Source organism: Sminthopsis crassicaudata, chromosome 6 (genome assembly GCF_048593235.1).
Source record: "Sminthopsis crassicaudata isolate SCR6 chromosome 6, ASM4859323v1, whole genome shotgun sequence".
Classification (NCBI taxonomy): domain Eukaryota; kingdom Metazoa; phylum Chordata; class Mammalia; order Dasyuromorphia; family Dasyuridae; genus Sminthopsis; species Sminthopsis crassicaudata.
Window position 1 is genome coordinate 17,209,518 of NC_133622.1, and position 17,719 is coordinate 17,227,236.

General features: G+C 45.7%; 1 protein-coding gene across 1 annotated transcript in view; it reads right to left on the reverse strand.

Moving 5' to 3' along the window:
• The window catches only part of SEL1L3 (SEL1L family member 3), a 110,014-nt gene that overhangs the window by 42,332 nt on the left and 49,963 nt on the right, over window positions 1-17,719 (reverse strand). Inside the window, exons 9-12 of the mRNA XM_074275633.1 lie at window positions 16,157-16,297; window positions 7,330-7,541; window positions 5,625-5,804; window positions 400-519 (exon numbers count right to left, since the gene is read on the reverse strand). Coding sequence (XP_074131734.1) covers window positions 400-519; window positions 5,625-5,804; window positions 7,330-7,541; window positions 16,157-16,297 — 653 coding nt within the window. The remainder of the gene's footprint in view (window positions 1-399; window positions 520-5,624; window positions 5,805-7,329; window positions 7,542-16,156; window positions 16,298-17,719) is intronic.

Sequence of the window (17,719 nt, forward strand, 5' to 3'; positions counted from 1 at the left end):
AACTGGACTGCTTTCCCGAGTCATGAAGAAACAGAGGCAGATCCCCTGACACAAGCACTGAGTACGTAAAAGTGCCCTAGGAAGCAGTAAGATCTTTCCTTAAGTCCTCCCCTATGACCTTCCCTCCGTTTCTACATTTGTGATCCCAGCTCTGCCAGAGCGTAGCCGGTGCACTTGGGCCAATCACTTGACATATCTAGATCATTTCTTCATGGATAAAGTGAAGGGAGAGCACAGCCATGCTCTTCTAAGTTTCCGACCCTACACTTACTCTCTGCTTCCTTCTTGCGGGAAGATTCCCCGTCCTCCTCCTCTGGTCCTTCCTCACTTTCCCACATTACATGCAACCCGTGGAACATTTAAAACCACTGCAAGATGGATGGTGGCCCCCATCCTTACCTGGGCAGCTGCGTTGCCTCTTGTTGCTTCATGTTTCAGCCACATAAAGACGTCGCCATCTTCTTTCGTCTGGACCTTTAGCATCTCGTCGTCCTTCAGCCTTATTGTTTCCACGTAAGCCTACAACGTGAGCCAAACCATAGAATATCAGGGGGATCTGGGGCCTTGGAGATTACTAGTCCAAAGCTTCTTAAACTGTGGGCTGCCACTTTATTCACATCACTGAGGATGGGGCTGTGAAATTATGATTTATTATCAGGAGATATTTGATTTATAGACCTATTTATGCACTCAGGGTTATGTAAAATTTCTTGGACATAAAGGAGTCACCAGTGCAAAGGGTTTAAGAAGCACTGCTTTTAGTCCAACACCCTTATTTTAGAAAGTCTCGAATACCTTCAATGGAGGCAAATGTTAGCGCTTTTTGGAGGGGTGATTTTTGTTTTTTAATAAGTGAACAAAACAGTTAAGATACAGAGGTTCTGATAAGTTGGGGGAGGGGTCCCGTCCACATAATGACACCTAAAATGAAGCAGGGATTGCTCTCCGAGAGTGATTCCCATCTGGCGGCTGCCCAGACCTGTTCATTTCCCAAGCAGGTGGTGGAACAACCAGAGATATTGGATCCAGCCCTAATTTGGGAAGGAGGCCCCAGACAGCATTGAGAATGGCTTTGATTTCCCTTTTGACACTCTCTTAATGAGGGTTAATAAAGACACCTGGCATCAGTGAGCCTGCTCTGGAGTTCTCTGTACGCCGCGGCGGCCTCTGTTTTCCAGATGTTGACATGTGGAGGGAGGATCCTGTAAAGCGGAGGAGGACATCAGGGGCCCGAGGCAGGGCTGTAACAGAGCATCGGGGCCGTGGCAGGCACTGAAGCTGCATGGGGTGAGCTGGGACAAAGGTCCACTCTCAGTCCCTGCCAGCCACCTTACAGTGGAGCTTCCGTGGAGACAGGCGTACAAGGCGATTCCCCGGGAAGCTCACTGGCCGGTGTCTGCTCAGGGCTCCCACGAACATGAGACCTCGGGCCTTCAGGGGACAGCCCCAGTTCTTTGTCCCCTTAGAATCTGCCTGTTTCAACAAGCGAGGCTAGGAAATGGAAGCCTGCCGCAGGGACTCTGCCACTGGAGGGGGACCACCGAACGTCGCCCCCAAGAACCCGTTTGTGCCCTCTGGGGCTTTATGATCTCACATGTCCCTTCTGGGTTCTCTCAGCACTTTTAAGGACAAAGACTAAATTAAAAGTGAAGGGTCCTGAGCTAGGACCCCCGTGTACCGAAGGGCGTCAGAGACTTAGAGAAGGGAGGGATCCCAGAGATCACCATTCTGAACTCCTCATTTACAGACGAGCAAAACGAGGCCCTCAGAGGTGAAACGATGTCCCCCAGTGTCCCCTGGACTAGAGCTAGAATCAGCAAACCCACGAACTCTGCCTTGGGGGGGCTCAGGCTGCCATGGGTGTCCAGCACCTCCCAGGCTCCCCCTTCCTACCCTGGCTCTCGGATCCTTCCTTGGTGATGGAGAGCAGCTTCGAACATCCTCTCTCCCACAGAGATTTTCAATTTTTCAGGGATCAAAGCTTTAATCTAAACCTGCAGCCAGGTAACTGATAACCAAGGGAAGGCTCAGGGACGTGAGTCTTTCTCAGTGCCCTTGAAACCCTACCCTGGCAGTAGTCACCTCCTTTGCCCACTAATATGAGTGGAACTCCCCCAAATCAGGGCTGCGTGCCCAGGGGACAGTAATTAGTGCTAATTAACACTGACGTTAAGTGAAGAAGGGAAAGTATTTACAAAGAATCCTCTTCAGCTCTGGCCAGGAAAGGGGCCTTGGAGGGAAGCCAGACCCTGAACCTACCAGCAAAAGATCCACGCCTGGATAAGAAGTCGGCTGGCACCGGGCGCCAGCTCAGAGTTGGCCAGCCCAGCGGCTGTACCTTTAACCTCCTCCAGCAGAGCCGGGCTGGTTCCCACTAGGTTCTGGCTACCGGCTCAGCAGGACCACTCGGCGCAAATAGCTTTGCCATCCCTTGTGTCTCGTGAAAGAAATGGGCAGTGCCGACGGGAGAAGAAAAGCAAGGATGGAGGGAGGATTCTGTGCAGCTGGGAAGTCGCCGCTTCCAGTGGGGCTCGCACAGGTCGTGGACGCATCTGCCTTCTCTCGAGTTATAAAACTTAATGGGTCGGCCGGCAGGCCCGGGAACTAAGAACCGCTCGCAGTGAGAGGGAAGAGCAATTTCATAACCCGGCCTTTAAACGCCCACTAATGCCAGCCTCCTCTAATACGGTGTATAAATCAGCTGAGGTCTTTGGCTCCCATTAGGCAGCGGCGTGAGATCCCACCCTGCCCCCTTCACATCCCCAAGTTATTTCTTAAAATTTAACATTCGAGATATTTTAAAGGGATGGGCAAAGAGTCTCTTTAATGACAAGAGCAGAGTGGAAAATACTCAGGTTTCAGAAAGCACTGGACGTCATTATAAAATGAAACATGGGGTGTAATTTAGCCGGTGCATAAAGTGGGTCGGATGCTTTGGGTATTTACTGCTGAATATTAAATGCCAGTTGTGGCCCAGTAAAACATCAAGGTTTTAACTCAAGCCGTCACACAAGCATGATAATTACTTTCCAGAAGAACAATAGCTTCTGAATGGACTTACCTCTCTCACCCCAAGCACCCTCTCACATCCTATCACTTTGTATATTAGGGACGCACCCGATTTGGCCAAATCTAGACAGGAAGTAATGTTTCTAAGCACTAATGCCGGGATGATGGGAATTTAAAAAATAATAACATAATGGCCCCGGGGGAAAAAAATCAAGCCACATAAATGTTGCTGTTTATGTTTCTCTTAAAGCTAGAATGGCGTCCTACTTAGTCATAAAAAAGAGCTCTGAAGTGAGATGATGACTGTTAGCGTTTACAGTTAAGTTAGAGATTACTGGAAAATTAAGCAGATGATAACTCATAAATTAAGGAAAATAGCGAAAAACCGCTACCTCTTCCTGATTCTTTTTTTTTTTTTTTTTAACCGACACTTCCTTTGTTAACCATACAGCGTGTTAATTTTCTGGGTGCCACTGATGAATTAATAGATTTTCAACAAGGGGACATTTAAATTAATGTATTACTTCTACTTAACTTCTCAAGAAGCCATTCATTAGATATTCTGAAGGAAGCCTGAGTTCTGATCCGGCCTTCCTGACTATTTAATTTGCAGGTACAGTCGTGTTATTTTCTATCTAGGAGGAAGAACATCTCATTTCATCTTTCCTGGCTCTGACCACATGGGGGGAGGAGGAAGGGAGACACATCTAAATAAATAGGCTTCCTCTCAGAAGTATCACAATTCATTTTTCAGTAGGAAACTCTATCCCTAGCTCTGACTTTATCAGCTAACAAGCATTTATTAAACACCTACTAAGTGCTGGAAATATCAATCCAAAGGATGAAATAATCACTGGACACCCTTATCCTAAAGGGACAGTTTAACAAGTGTCACAGTCTTGTGGGCGTCACGTATGTCACAACCATGAGGATGGCTGGGTTCTGTTCCTAGACCACCGTAAGTGGGGACGCCAGCCACGTGCAAGGACTGCTGCGTGCGGTCGAGGAGCCAGCCTGCACTGTAGCGAGGTCAGGGTAATGAGCCAGATCCCCAGCGGGCACACGCATCCGGCTAAGAGGGTACAAAGTGGCCCAGTTCCTGCAGTGACCATAAAGTGACCGGCGGATCGGCCTTGGCTAGTTTCTGAGTGTCCTCCACCGGGGAGATGGGTCGGAGTGTGTAGATTTCATCAGTAAAATTAATTTTCCATTTACATCCAGGATCACTATTAACTATCTGGAAAAAAAAATTAGTGAACAAAATTCTTCACACTGACTCCGGTCACCCACTGATTCCTTCATCACTTCCCAGCTTTCTTCCGGGTAAAGTCCTGAGAACTTGAGCTAGTATTGATTTTTTTTTTCCCACAGGAACTGTGATTTCATAGGAGAAAATGTCTCTATCAAAACAGATTAACCTAGATCTACAACTGATAATCTTAGCAGCTGGCCTGGGGATTTGGGGGGAGGAGGTGGGGAGCCAGAGGCATTAAGGGCTGCCTCAGGTCCTAGCCAGGAGGGCTGGGAAGGGGGGCTTGAACTCCGCCCTCCATCCAGGAGACACAAGATCTCAATGTGAACCCCCATTTCCACTCACGTAGTATACATTTTTTTATTGTGGCCCAGGTCTGTCCTCCTCAATCAACTTTTTTTAGAGATATGGGATTCCCTGCTATAAATTTTGCAATTTCTGGAGAAACATGGATGGATAATAATGCTAATTATACAATAGTAATTAATAATAACCTCTCACCTTTCCACAATATTTTCTAATTTACCAAGTATTTTTCTCACAAAAACCTGTCAAGTAGGAGAAACACGGATGGAGGGTAATAATAATAATAATAATTAATAGTAACCTTTCACCTTTCCATAATATTTTATAGTTTACAAAGTATTTTTCTTACCAAAAAAAAAAAAACAACTATCAAATAGATAATTCAATGATCCTTCATTCTATTCATCAGATGAGGAAACCAGACCTCATATAGGTTAATGCTTCTGCTCTTAGTAGGCATCCAGGCTAGATCTACTCCCTCTAAATCCAGGGTTCCCACTATATTGGACCAGAACTAACGATGCACCCAGACCTGGGTCTGGAGTTGTTGGGGGTTCTTATAACTGACATCGACCTCTTGTTCCTCACTTAGCCAACTATTGCCATCACTCTTTTATATTTTATTTTTGCTACTGCTCTCTTTATGCCATCCACACCCGCCATCTGGGGTCCACTCGGGCCCTCAGCCTTGTTTCATTATGGTATCTGGAATTAGAGCTGTTTCCTTTTTGCACTGGGGACTGGGCAGGGGCAGGGGGTGGGGGTGGGGCCTTCATCATTATAACAAATTAAGGGATGAGTCCCTCTCTTCAAATACCGTCCTTCCTTCTTCTATGCCTGTCTCACAGACAGACAGGAACAGTTCTTACTTTCATTCTGGATACCAGAGAATTGGGATCTGAGGGACGCCTTTAACAAGCTCTCCTTTCATTTAGTGAGATGCATTCTCTAGGAATTTGGGAATAAATCCGCAACAGATGCCGGCACTTGAGGTGGCTCCTCTCCCAGCCTGTGTGGACGGCGCACAGTAAATCGTCCCTGCTCGTTAACTCTGTACCTGATCTCCTTGCAGAGTGTGCTGATCCAGGGGGGTCTTGGTGGCGATGTTGCTGTAGTAGGCGTAGGACAGCTCCCAGTCCAGAGGATACTCATCAAAGCCCTGGTAGTGTTTGTACCCAAGATTCATCGCAGACAATCTCTCGCTCCCCTGGGCCCCAACCAGGCTATACAGCATGCCCTGTTTAAAACAAAATGGACAAGAGGACCATGAGAATAACAACCATGGAGTCCCTCGCTTGCCAGGGAGGCTTCTCCAGGGGAAGCCGCGAGGAGTTGCTCAGCTCAGATCCCACGCCGGCCCTCTATCTAGCGTTCTAGACCACATTATACCAGGCCCTTAGATCTGGAACCATCCTAAGCAGTGTCTGTTAACTTCCTCCTCAGCCTTCTCTTCTCAGAACCCCTCAGGGCTGACGTCATTTGCCTTAAGTTAGCAGGGCCAGATTTCCTGTACAAAGGACTAAAAAGACTTGTCTCAGAAATCATCTTGTCAGTTTGTGGCGCACTCCAAGCTAGAACCCAGGTTCCACACCCTACTCTGCCCTTTCCGGGGCTTCCCCCAAGATTCTCCACAACATTAGGGACGGAACCCCAAACAAAACTCATAAGGACCACCGACAAGGCATGGAAAAAAGGGCCAGTGCCTTTGCCCAAGCAGGGAGGCAAGCCCTGGTCTGTGCTCAACGGTAACCCAGGGATCAAGGATAATCAACAAATTATGGAAATCAGAAGACAATATGCAGATGGGGCAACATTTCAGAGCGTTTATGAAAACTGAATACAAAACATCAGCTTGAGCTGCATAGTCACTTTGCTCAGTTTCCTTTTAAACTCTCCGGCACGGTCATCCCTTCCCGAGGGGAGGGCAGCTGTGGAGATGACCAGAGGCCCACATTGTTCTCCCTACCTAGAGGACCAGGAGGATAAATGAGACTAAAGTGACCAAAATCAAGCATTTATCAAAATCTGGCTTGGGAGGGAGGGGACTGAGAATTTCTTTCAAGAAATAATCTGCTGGAGAGAGAACTATGGGAAATGAGTGTGGACCACAACACTGCTCGCTTGTATTTTCTTTTCTTTCTCAGTTTTTTTTTTCTTCTTGATCTCATTTTTCTTGTGCAGCAAGATAACAGTATCAATATGTATATAGATATTGGATTTAATATTATATATACTTTAACATATTTAACATGTATTGGACTGCCTGCCATCTAGGGAAGGGGGTGGGGGAAGGAGGGGAACATTTGGCACAGAAGGCTTTGCAAGGGTCAGTGATGAAAAATTACCCATGCATATATCTGGTAAATAAAAAGCTATAATAATAATAATAATTAAAGAAAAGAAACAATCTGCTCCTAAATGCTCCCGTTGTTGTACGATGTGGTAGGAGCGCTTCTCTGGATGATGAAGACCAGCTCTTTGCCTAAGGCTGCATTTCCAGAAGAGATATCTCTTCCTCCTTTAGTCAAACGTTCAGGCGCTGGCTCCAGCATAATGGCGTCACCTCATCCATCGGCTTTTCCCCTTCTACCTAAGGAGTTTCAGAGCCCCCCGGGGAGTTAGAAACGGCCGCTTCTACCAGCCAAGATGGACATCAACTATTCCACCTCCCCAACCTCTTCGACAATTTTTTAAAATTACTGCTAAAAGGAAAAAATGTAAAGAGGGTTAGTGATACCAGCAAAATCCATGAAATACTCTACCTGTAGGTGATCTATAGGCACATTTAGTCCCGTTTCATAAAAGACTGCAAGGAAGTAGGATGCTTTATGGTATCCACAGCAGCTGGAATCCATCAGGGAGGGAATAATGGAGCTAATTTGATGTAGACCGTCAATGCCGGAGAGTCTCTTTACAGCCTTCTCAAATATCCTCCCACCAACTTCCAGCACTGAATCATTTTGGCTTCCTGGCACTGGAAATAACATAATTCAGGGTACACAAAATTAATTACCGTGAGGTGGCCAGGATTCTGGAAAGAGGGGGAGAGAGCCAATTAAATTATCTGAGTTATTGTTATGACTGATCCTACAGTGAGTCAAGGTAAACCACCCTCAGGGGAGGTAAATTAAACTCTTCTGGGATGCTAAGACGTCATTTTGCAAATGACTTCTTCCTAGTCTGGTGCCCTGGGAAAACTGATTCGCCATATATAGCTGAAAAGATCCCCCCCGGAGAGCAATTTATTCAGTGTGACTCACCAGCAAATCAGGACCACTGAAACTCTTAGAGAGGTTACTTCTGTTAGATTTTCTTCAAAAAGGTAATTTTTTCCTTCTAACATTTCCTCGGTTTTTCTGAAAAAGTTGTACGAGTCCCCCAGTTCTCTTGCCCCACCCCTTTGTACTGGATGCTTTCTCATCCCCTTTGCTTCCAATTCCTTCCCGGGCACGGCCATATATAAGACATAAGTAGCCAGTTTCCTTTAAAAACACCGCTGTGAGCCAGGAACTGATTATTCAGATTCCTTAAGCTACATATCATCTTCCAAAGGCTTCCTGTGAACCTATAAATTTATTAGCACTTGGGCAAGACTTGATGGCTTTAGGCTTCCGCCATTCCAGTTACCACCATCTCCTAATTCTCTAGTCTATTCTTTATTATTCACTCATTCGTGTATTTATCGAGAGCCTACTGTGTGCAGGCAGGCCCCGTGCCAGGCGCTGTATTATAAAAACTCCTTCTGAGTGTTAAACCCCACACATGATTCACTTTTCCAGAGCTATTTTCAACTAGTTTAAGCTCTTTCTTATCTTCTTGAAAACCGTGATACTCAACAGGAATTTTCCTATGAAGTCCAAAATATATTTTCATGATTTTATTTTAGATTTTCCACCCAACTACTGAGGAATCAATACAGAAAATAGCAAAAGTCATTTGGGAAGATGTGGTTGAAAATATAAACAGAACGGAGGTGGGTTATGGTCTTAAAGCTACTTTCCCTCAATCAATTCAAGCCACTGAGTCATGAAGAGTGAAGTGTTTGGCTCTCTCCACCTCGCCAGTTGAAGTGGGGAAGAAAATATGACGGTCCTGTTCTATTAGAAGAGTCAGCCACCACCATGAATCAAGAGCTTTTGGGCAATGAGAGAGTGACTCCAAGGTTTGGGACGCAGATCTGGATTTTTGCCTAGCACGATCCAGAGAGCATCATATGCTGGGTGTGAGAATCCTGCAACATGGAAGAAATGAGGGGCAATGAAGAACAAGAGTAAAAAATGTCTAGGAAAATCTACAAGAGAAAAGATGAATTAATCTTGCAGAGTCAACAAGGGATGGCGAGTAGAAAGCCCAGTGTCTCACTGGTGTCCTCATTATGTCAGGAGAAAGGGAGGAGGACCCTCACACACACACATTAGGCAGATTGCTTGTGCTGAAACTGTAGGAAGTCATGGGTAAAGATCATCCTGGAAGAGATGGCACGGATAGGCTCCATCACTACAGGAACATGGACCTCAGAGAAACAAGGATCCATTGGAACACACAGCAATTAAGAATCTCATTTCTAATCTTCTTATCTCTACTCAGTAGAAATTGTACCACTCAAGTGAAGTTTTAAAAATAATCCCATCCCAACTTATTCCTAGATTTGCTTTTAAATATATATGTCCTTCTCAGGGACTTCCCGATGGGTATTCACAGCAAAGGATTTTTAAACATTAAGATGTCAAGATATCGTTTGCCCGTACCTCACCTGTGTGGCCAAAAACCTGACTAAAACCATCAGTTTGGCTTAAAGCCCCAAAGACTGCAGTTTAGGGCCTGTTGAGCCTGAAGAAAAGCGGGGAGACTGAAGGGCTGGTGTGTGAATTATCGTGTTCTGTGGGCTCAGAGGGAAGGACAGGAGCAGGAGCGGGAGGCCCATCAAGGAAAGCTTCCCAACTAACGCTCAGAGCCTGGCTGCTTGAGAAGATGGGAGTTGTAAAGGGGAGGCTGAACGTGGTGAGGTTGTTAGAGTGGGGATGGCTTCACGCTGGCGTAGACGACAGCCCCTCATGGTTCTCAGAATCTGCGATTCCACGAAGGGGAAATAAAATTCACTAGAATATGACTCCCCCGGCCCCTGGCCCGTAACTCCAAAAATTGGTGCTCCGTGCAGTCGTTAGCAAGGGACAGACAATGAGGGCCGGGGCAGGAGAATTACTCCTAAGACTTGAGCTTCTAGGTCTCGAAATCTCACACACTCGGAAGTCATCTGTTTTTTAAAAGATTTTTTTTTGGAATTTCTTTTAAATAATTAAAATTCCGAACTTAAACGCATGCATGAATCAGTCTTTGCTGTGAAAGAACTAAGCATTCAGCAGCGAGAGGGAAGGCAATTTAAAAATTTTAATTCCAAGACAAAACTGCTAGTTTCACACATTCTTTGAAGTCTGAATTTCCAATCATGGCACAAAACCAACGCCATGATTGCTTTGGTGTCATCGTGAAACTGACAATTTTAAAATCAATTTAATGAAACTGTTAATTTCGTCCATCTGCTTTAACATATGCACTTTCTCTAGCTGGGCTGTAACTAAAAAACACGCCTCGTTTCTGGAGATTAATGGGCGAGGGAAGGAACTTAAAAGGAGCCGTGTTCTTTCTCCCCCCAAATCAGAAGCGCAGAAAACAGACCAAGCGGCCGTCGGGACTTAACCCTGGACGGCTGCGGAGTGGTCGGGCGTCCCGGGTGGGCTCCCTCTCCCAGCAGTCCCACCAGGGAGCGCACGGACACTTTCTCCCTTTGAAGAGGAGGAAGCCGAGCAAGAGAACAATTAGCTCCTTGCCTCCGGATCACAGAACTGCAGACTGAGCCAGAGTCAGGACTCAGGAACGGGAAACCCAGCTCATTGTGTGTCGGGAACAGAGAGAGGAAAATTGTTTTTAGTTCAAGCTTCCAAAAGGGCACTGCGAGTAACGCAGATGGCTTGGTTCTTTTATTTTAAGAAAGTGCAAATGCAAGTGTCATTTAACCATCAAAGGGATGGGTTGTGCCCATATGGGTCTGCTGGACAAAATCAAACGCTAGAAAATCAAAGTCGAGGAGGATGATTTGTCATCTGTACTCTGGGGTAAGTAATGAGCACTGGGCTGTGAAGCCCCAGCCAATGGTTTTATTATCACCCTGTGAATCAATCCAGAACTGGCAGTTTCCAAGACTGTTGTGGATTGTACGTATTCTCCAAGAGGAAGCATTCAAATTGAAAAGCTTCCAAAGAAAGAATGCCCTTGCGGGGGACAAAGCGGCCTTGGTATGGGAGGTTGACCTCTGCCCCCGGCTCGGCCCAGGACGGGATCTCCCTGAAGGCCTTGGACGCCGCTCCGACAACAGTATGTGCCTGTGGATCCTTCATTTCCCAGAAGGACCAATGACATCACGGGGAAACATCTTGACTTGCCTCTGATTTAGATCTAAGCAAGGTACAATTGCACAAAGTCATTGGCTCTTCTGAGTTAACCAAGTCCGGCAGTGAGACAAAAATCGAGGTGGCCGGTGCCGGCCTAGGACCTAGGTGACCTTGACATCTTTAATGTCCAAAACAAACTGTTCTCATCCACCCATTTCATGCATGGGAAAGACACCGCCCTAACTCCCCAGCAGCTTTGGGGCCCACTGGTTACCCTAACCCAGTTTGGCGAACCTGCTGGGAAAGTTTGCCAGCTTTTGTGCCTTCTGCACACGCCACAGCCTTTGGGAGCCACAGGTAGGGAAGCCTGCGGACACCAAAAGTGGAGGAGCAGCCCTGGAAGGGGCTTGGCAGAGGGGCTAGTCCTCCCAAACACCTGGACACTCCAGGAAGCCCTTTAGGGTCCTGAGAGACAATAAGGGGAGCAGAGAGAAAGCTCACGCACTGGAAGCCATCTGAGCCGCCTTCCCCGCCCCACCACGCGCTGGACTCCGCCACCCCGGACCCAGGACTTTTGTTTGCTCTAGCCCAGACCCTTTCCTTGACTAAATCTCTGCTCTGTGCTGGGCTTGCCTGACTCAGGGGCCTCCTTGCTCTGATCCACTCCGGCCAGCCTTAGCCTTAGGCCCATTTCCTGGCACGGCAGGCACAGGCAAAGTCTCATGGTGCTCCCAAACTGCACTCCTAAATTTTAAATACAGGCCAGGGGAGAGAAGGAAAGAAGTAGGAGAGTTCTATGTCATTTTGGCTATGATTATGGGACTCCCATTTATGAGCATTTAAATTAAAAGCTCATTAGAGAAGGTTCAGTCTGCTAAATATTGATGAGCTAGTTTTGAAGGGAATCTGATGAGGAACTGGACTTCCAGGCTGACCAATCACAATGGCCTGACCCTGGAGGGAGGGACATTTCTAGAGGGGCAGGAAGCTCCCTGAGTTGTGGTACAATTAGGAGGTGGTAGATTTTAGTCTAGAGTCAGAGTTCAAATCCAGTCTCAGGCACTAACCAGCTATGTAATCCTGACCAAGTCACTTATCCTGTTTGCCCAGGAGCAGCTGTGAGAGAGCCAGGCTTGAAGTCAGGAGGAGCCGAGCTCAAATTCAGCCTCAAATTCAAACCCTGTGGGCTTTTGGGCAAGTTACTTAATCTGTTCGCCTTAATCCCCTGGAGAAGGACACAGCAAACCACCCTCACATCCTTGCCAAGGAAACTCCATGGACGGTGCAGTCCGCAGAGTCCCAGAATCACACAGGACTGAATAACACCAAAAACCGGAAGCCTCCTGACTTGCCCAGGTCCTTGATTTTTCCTATCTGTCATTTCAAGGGTGAGGTTAATTTATTTAAAATTAAGTCAAACGATCTAAAGTATCAGACAGTGCTGAGGAGACACAATAGGAGATGTGCCGGCAGAAATACTGTCTGCGTGGTAAAGATACAGCCTAACGACCGGGCCTGGGATTTTATCAGTACACAGAACTCTGGGAAGATGGGACTCTCTGCCAGTGTAGATTGTGACCTTTTCTACAACCTGTAAATCTATTATACATCAAGTAGGGCCCTGAAAGGTTAAGTGATTGGCTTAGGATACAGTCCATATTCTAACTCCAGTGCCATGATACTAATTCACACACACACACACACACACACACTCTCTGCTTTTAGATAACAGGGCCTATGATTTTCTAACTGTATATGGGAATATAAATATATTCAGAAGCTTCCCTAACCCCTCTTAATTCAAGTACACTTTCTCTTTTAAATATTTCCTGTTTATGCTCCATACATATTTGTTTGCATGTTGTCTCCCCATTAGGCAGTAAGCTTCTGAAGAGGTAAAGTCTGTCATTTGTTTGTTTTTGTATCCCCAGGGCTTACCATGGTGCCTTAAGCAAAGTAAGTGCATAATAAGTATTGATTAAATTGTAAACCTATATACACACCCACAGGTAATATATATATATATATATATATATATATATATATATATATATATATATATATATATATATATATATATATATGTGTGTGTGTGTACACACACACACACACACACACACACACACACAGAGTATATCTACACATATAAGTAGCTAGGAAATCATAGGCTCTATGTCCTAAAAGCAGGGCTGTGCCCAACAAGCTTCTCTTGCTTCCTAAGACTTCAGAGAACCCCAGAATCTCTTTGTTGGAAGCCACTTAATAGCTCCTGCAGCCCAGCCCGAACCTCAACAAGAATCTGCCCCACAAAGTGGCTAACAAGTGGCTTTCAAGCTTTTCTTTGAGTCCTTCCCGCCCCGGGGAGCCCTGATGTGACAGCCGCCAGCTCAGTCCTCTCTGAGGCAGCCGTCATGAAAGAACCCTGAGTCAAATCTAAGTTTGTTCTTTGTGACTTCCACCTCTCTTTGCTCCTCGCTCTGCCCTTGGCAATGACTTCCCCAATTCCTGTGGCGATCCATTCAGCAATTCCAACGTTACCTCCAGGGAGGTTTGCTTTATGTCTAGCCCAAATCCCTCATCACTCAATTTAAGCTTTCGCTTTATTCTCTCTATCAAAGATTGGTGGGCCGAGATTGGAACATCAAGTTCTCCCCCAAGTTTTCCTTTACAGACGGCAGGGTTTGGACTTTCCAGCGCACGTTCCACTTTCCATCTGCAGTTCTGCTAGATCGGATCATCACAGAACAAGATGTTCCGGCTTGGGTCCCTTCTGAGGTTCTTCCTCTCCCCCATCTTTCTGGCTTCCCTTTCTCTGCAGGCCTTCCTGATTGGATTGTAAGCTCCTTGAGGTCAGGAAGTATCGTTTTTCCCCCTGTATCTCTAGTGCTTAATGGAGTGCCTGGCACATGGTAGGCTCCCAACAACTGGGGTAAAGCAAGAACTCCTTGGATTAGATTCTTTCTAAGATTCTTCCTTCCTAAGACGAGTTCCAAATGGGACAGAGACGCCAGAATCCTCACATGCTTTTTTATACCCAGCTGCACAGGGATTGTAGGGACCCACTTCTCCACCATTTGTCTCCCTCCTCCTTAGAATGCGAGCTCCTTAGAAAAGGGACTGCTTTTTCCGGTGTTCTGCACGGTACCTGGCCCAGAGTAAATAATAAATGCCCGTTGACTGACTAAACAAAGACTCTCTGTAAGCTGAAAGGTGTTCATGGAAGCTGATGACACGAAGTACATGAATTCCAAACAAGGAAAGGATTAGGAGAGCAGCCCAACACAATGTCTCCTCAGCCCCGGCCAGCCAATGATCAATTTTACCTAGTGAGATTGGGAAGCTGTGCTAGGTACTTAGGACAGATTGAGGTCAGGAGGAAGGGAGGGGACTGGCACCCCGTCACACGGATTTGATTTCTGTTCTTTCCACAGGAAACCGGGGTAAAAATACTTTAAAACCTAAATTTATTTATTAGAAACTATAAAATGAGATTTACATGCCATTTATTCCTTCTGGTTACATAACTCAGCATATAGCTCATTCCAGCCTCTCTCTCTGTGCTAATGGGAGGGCTCTGACTCAAGCCAATAGAATGCCCTGGGTCAGGTATAACCCGTCTCGGAAAAAGGTTTCATTTTCTGTTTTGGAAAGGAGAGGGGCTGCCGGCAGGACAGCCCCCCGTGCTTCTCCTCTGGCCCGCTCTTCTGCCCCAGGAGAACGACTAGGAAGGAATATAGGTCTGTGTGTGCCGGGGGAAGCGAGGCTTGCCGGAGGAAAGGGAGATCTAGCATTTCGAGCAGCACCTAGTGGGCTGCTCCTTAGCAGGGAGCTAAGCAGAGCTAATGCCAGAAGAGGCCTGAAGGAGAAGTGACATGACAAGTCCCAGTTTCTCCACACCTCTCATTCCGAAGGATGCAAGGCCGGATGTTAAAGGGCTCCCGATGCGCAGGGATCGGCGAGTCGGGAGCAAATGCTATCTATTTTTGATGTTCACATACATAGGAGTCTCTTAAAAGAGCCAACAATCCCAGTTTACACTCATCTTTAGTTGTCAGACCTCAGGCACTGGCAAAATAATGATGTCAGAGCTCCTGACACTTGGACAAAAATTTAAATTTAGATTAAAAGAAGTCTTTCTCAAGTGGAAAATGAAACATGAAAGGATGCCAATTAGTATCACTTGCTTAGTTTTTTTAAAAAATGATATTAAGGTTTTTGAAAGAGTAGAAAATATAATGCTTTCTTTTTGAACCTTTTGTAAGAAATACAGTCTTATTTAAATACGGTCAGAAACCTAATTACAGAACCTGAGAGAAACCCTAGTCCATTTAGCCCGATGTCCCATCCAGGGCAGGACTGACCCCCTTCTTTGAGATCTGCAACAGATGAGTACCCATCCATCCTAACAAAAGTTTTGCATCCCATCATACCTTTGGACACTTTTGGTTGTTAAGACAGCCTTTCTTATGTCTGAAAAGTCTCCCAATAACATCTACCGAGCTTTGGCTTTGGGAGCAACACAGAACAACAAGACCCCTCCTCCTACCTCGTCAGCTAGTCCAATCCGTCTTATTTTACAGACTGGTAAACTGAGGTCAGTTGCCTAAGGTACGGGAGTTAAAAATGGCTGAGCTGGGTCTCTGACTCCAAATCCAGCACTCTTTCCCACTGAACTATGCTGCTTCTTGATTTGATAATAACTTTCACATTTTTCTTTGCCTTCTTTTCTTCAGATTAATCTTTGCTTATTCCTTCATCCCTCTGGATACTTGATGACCACCAAACCTCTTTCCTTTCTAGTGATAGTTATAACTATCTACTTAATACATAAAATCAAGTCAGCGGATACCTATGGAGAGGACAACAGCCTATAGAAAACAACTTTAAAGATTTCTGGGTTGGGAAGGACTTAAATTACAATTTATGATTTCCAAATTAAGGGTCCAGCTTTGAGTAATGGAGATATATACATACATACATATATGTATCCATATACACATACATACAGATAGATAGACATGTATAGTATCACCCTCAGATTTAGTGTATACGTGGAAAGAATTTAATTCTGAAATACCCAAGGATATCTAGTTCAAGGAAACACTTAGAAACTTAAGCCAGCAAAGAGAACACACTGAAATACCCCTAAATGGGAGCTTTCCAAAGCAGTTTCAAAAAGCCAAGACAAAGACTCAATTACCCGATGAGAAATCCTTTTCCTGCAAAATCTGGAACAAATTTAGGTATCTGTCCTTCAGCTCTTTTCCCCAAGGAAGGGCCCGGCATGTTGACAGTTTTCCATATCTACCGTTAAGGTCTAAATAGTAGTTTTTGTGGTTACCTAGAAAAAAAATGAGAAACATAAGAAGTTATAATAATAGGTCACTTCAAAAGGTTATTTGTGGGGAAACTATTTGTGGTGACAGACATTATCTCACTGATCCCCACAACAACTTCGTAGCAGAGAGGGAGCAGGAACAAACCGGCTTCATCTATTCATAGATGATTCTTGTAACCTTTTCCTGAATTGAATTTCCCCAATTTATAACAGAGGCAAGTGTTGCTCAGAGAGGTGAGTGATTTGGCCGGCGTCATGGAGCCGGGATTTGAAGGAGGCCTTCTGAATCCAAAGCAAGTGCTCTTTTCATCACCCTAATCTGCCTTCCTGTTTCATATATGTGTGCTGAAATAGGAAATTCTCCCCTCTCTGAGCCCCTTCCCTGCCAAGACAAACTTGAAATAAAACCTGGGAGCTGGAAGGAAGAGGGAGAAAGGGGGCTGAGCTCATGTAAACTGCTGGTGATTGACTGAGGAGAAAAGAATTGGAAAGGGTGCCCCTCCCTCGTCACTGGGTCACATCTCTGGAGGCAAGCCGGGGGGAAGGAAGCCAGAGCTAGTGATGACTGTTAAGTGGTTTTGCAAAATGAACAGCTGGTCCCCTCTAGGACGGACAGGGTAACTCCCTGGTCTACAGCTCTGAGGAGCAGAGCAAGAGGAGCTTGAGGAAGGCGGACTCCTCAGAGGGAGGTAATCAGAGAAGTCTGATGTGTAGATACTCCACCTTGAGAAGTCTCTGCATGGAGCAGACCCGATGACAAAGGGAGGCCCTGACCCACAGAATCCATTCCCTGAGATTATATTTTACAACCTGCACACATTTCTTCCTTATCCTCTTTTGACAGTATCGTATTTTTGGCTTATTTTGTTGTGAGAGGGGCAGTCTGGGATTCATATAACCTCTCCCTGAACTGAATTTCCCAAAGTATTGCCTTTTCACACTCCTATAACCCATCTCTGATCTCCAACTTGGAACATTTGATGCAAAACTCATCTGACTGGCATATGTGCAAAATTTGCCCCTCAATCTGACGGCGATTGAGGAGTTCAGCTGCAGGGTATATGGGGAGCTGTGTGGGCAGGAATGAATATGTAATTTACTGCAGCTAACAGCAAATATCCCCTAGGAATTTCCTGTTCCAGAAGAAATGCATGTGACTAATCCTAGCATCACTGCATAAGGCACTGAAAGTAGTTAGCGATCTCTGGCCTTCTAGCTAGAACACTAGAGGGACTATTGATTATCCAATTCAATCCAATCCAATTCAATCCAATCTAATCTAATCCAATCCAGTCAGTCTCTAAAGTAGGAGGCAAAAATACAAGACATCGGAAATACAAAGACAAAAAGGAACATAGCTGTCCTAAAGAGCAAACACATGGGAGCTAGGAGATGGTGGCAATGTGGATATCCAATATTCAGAAA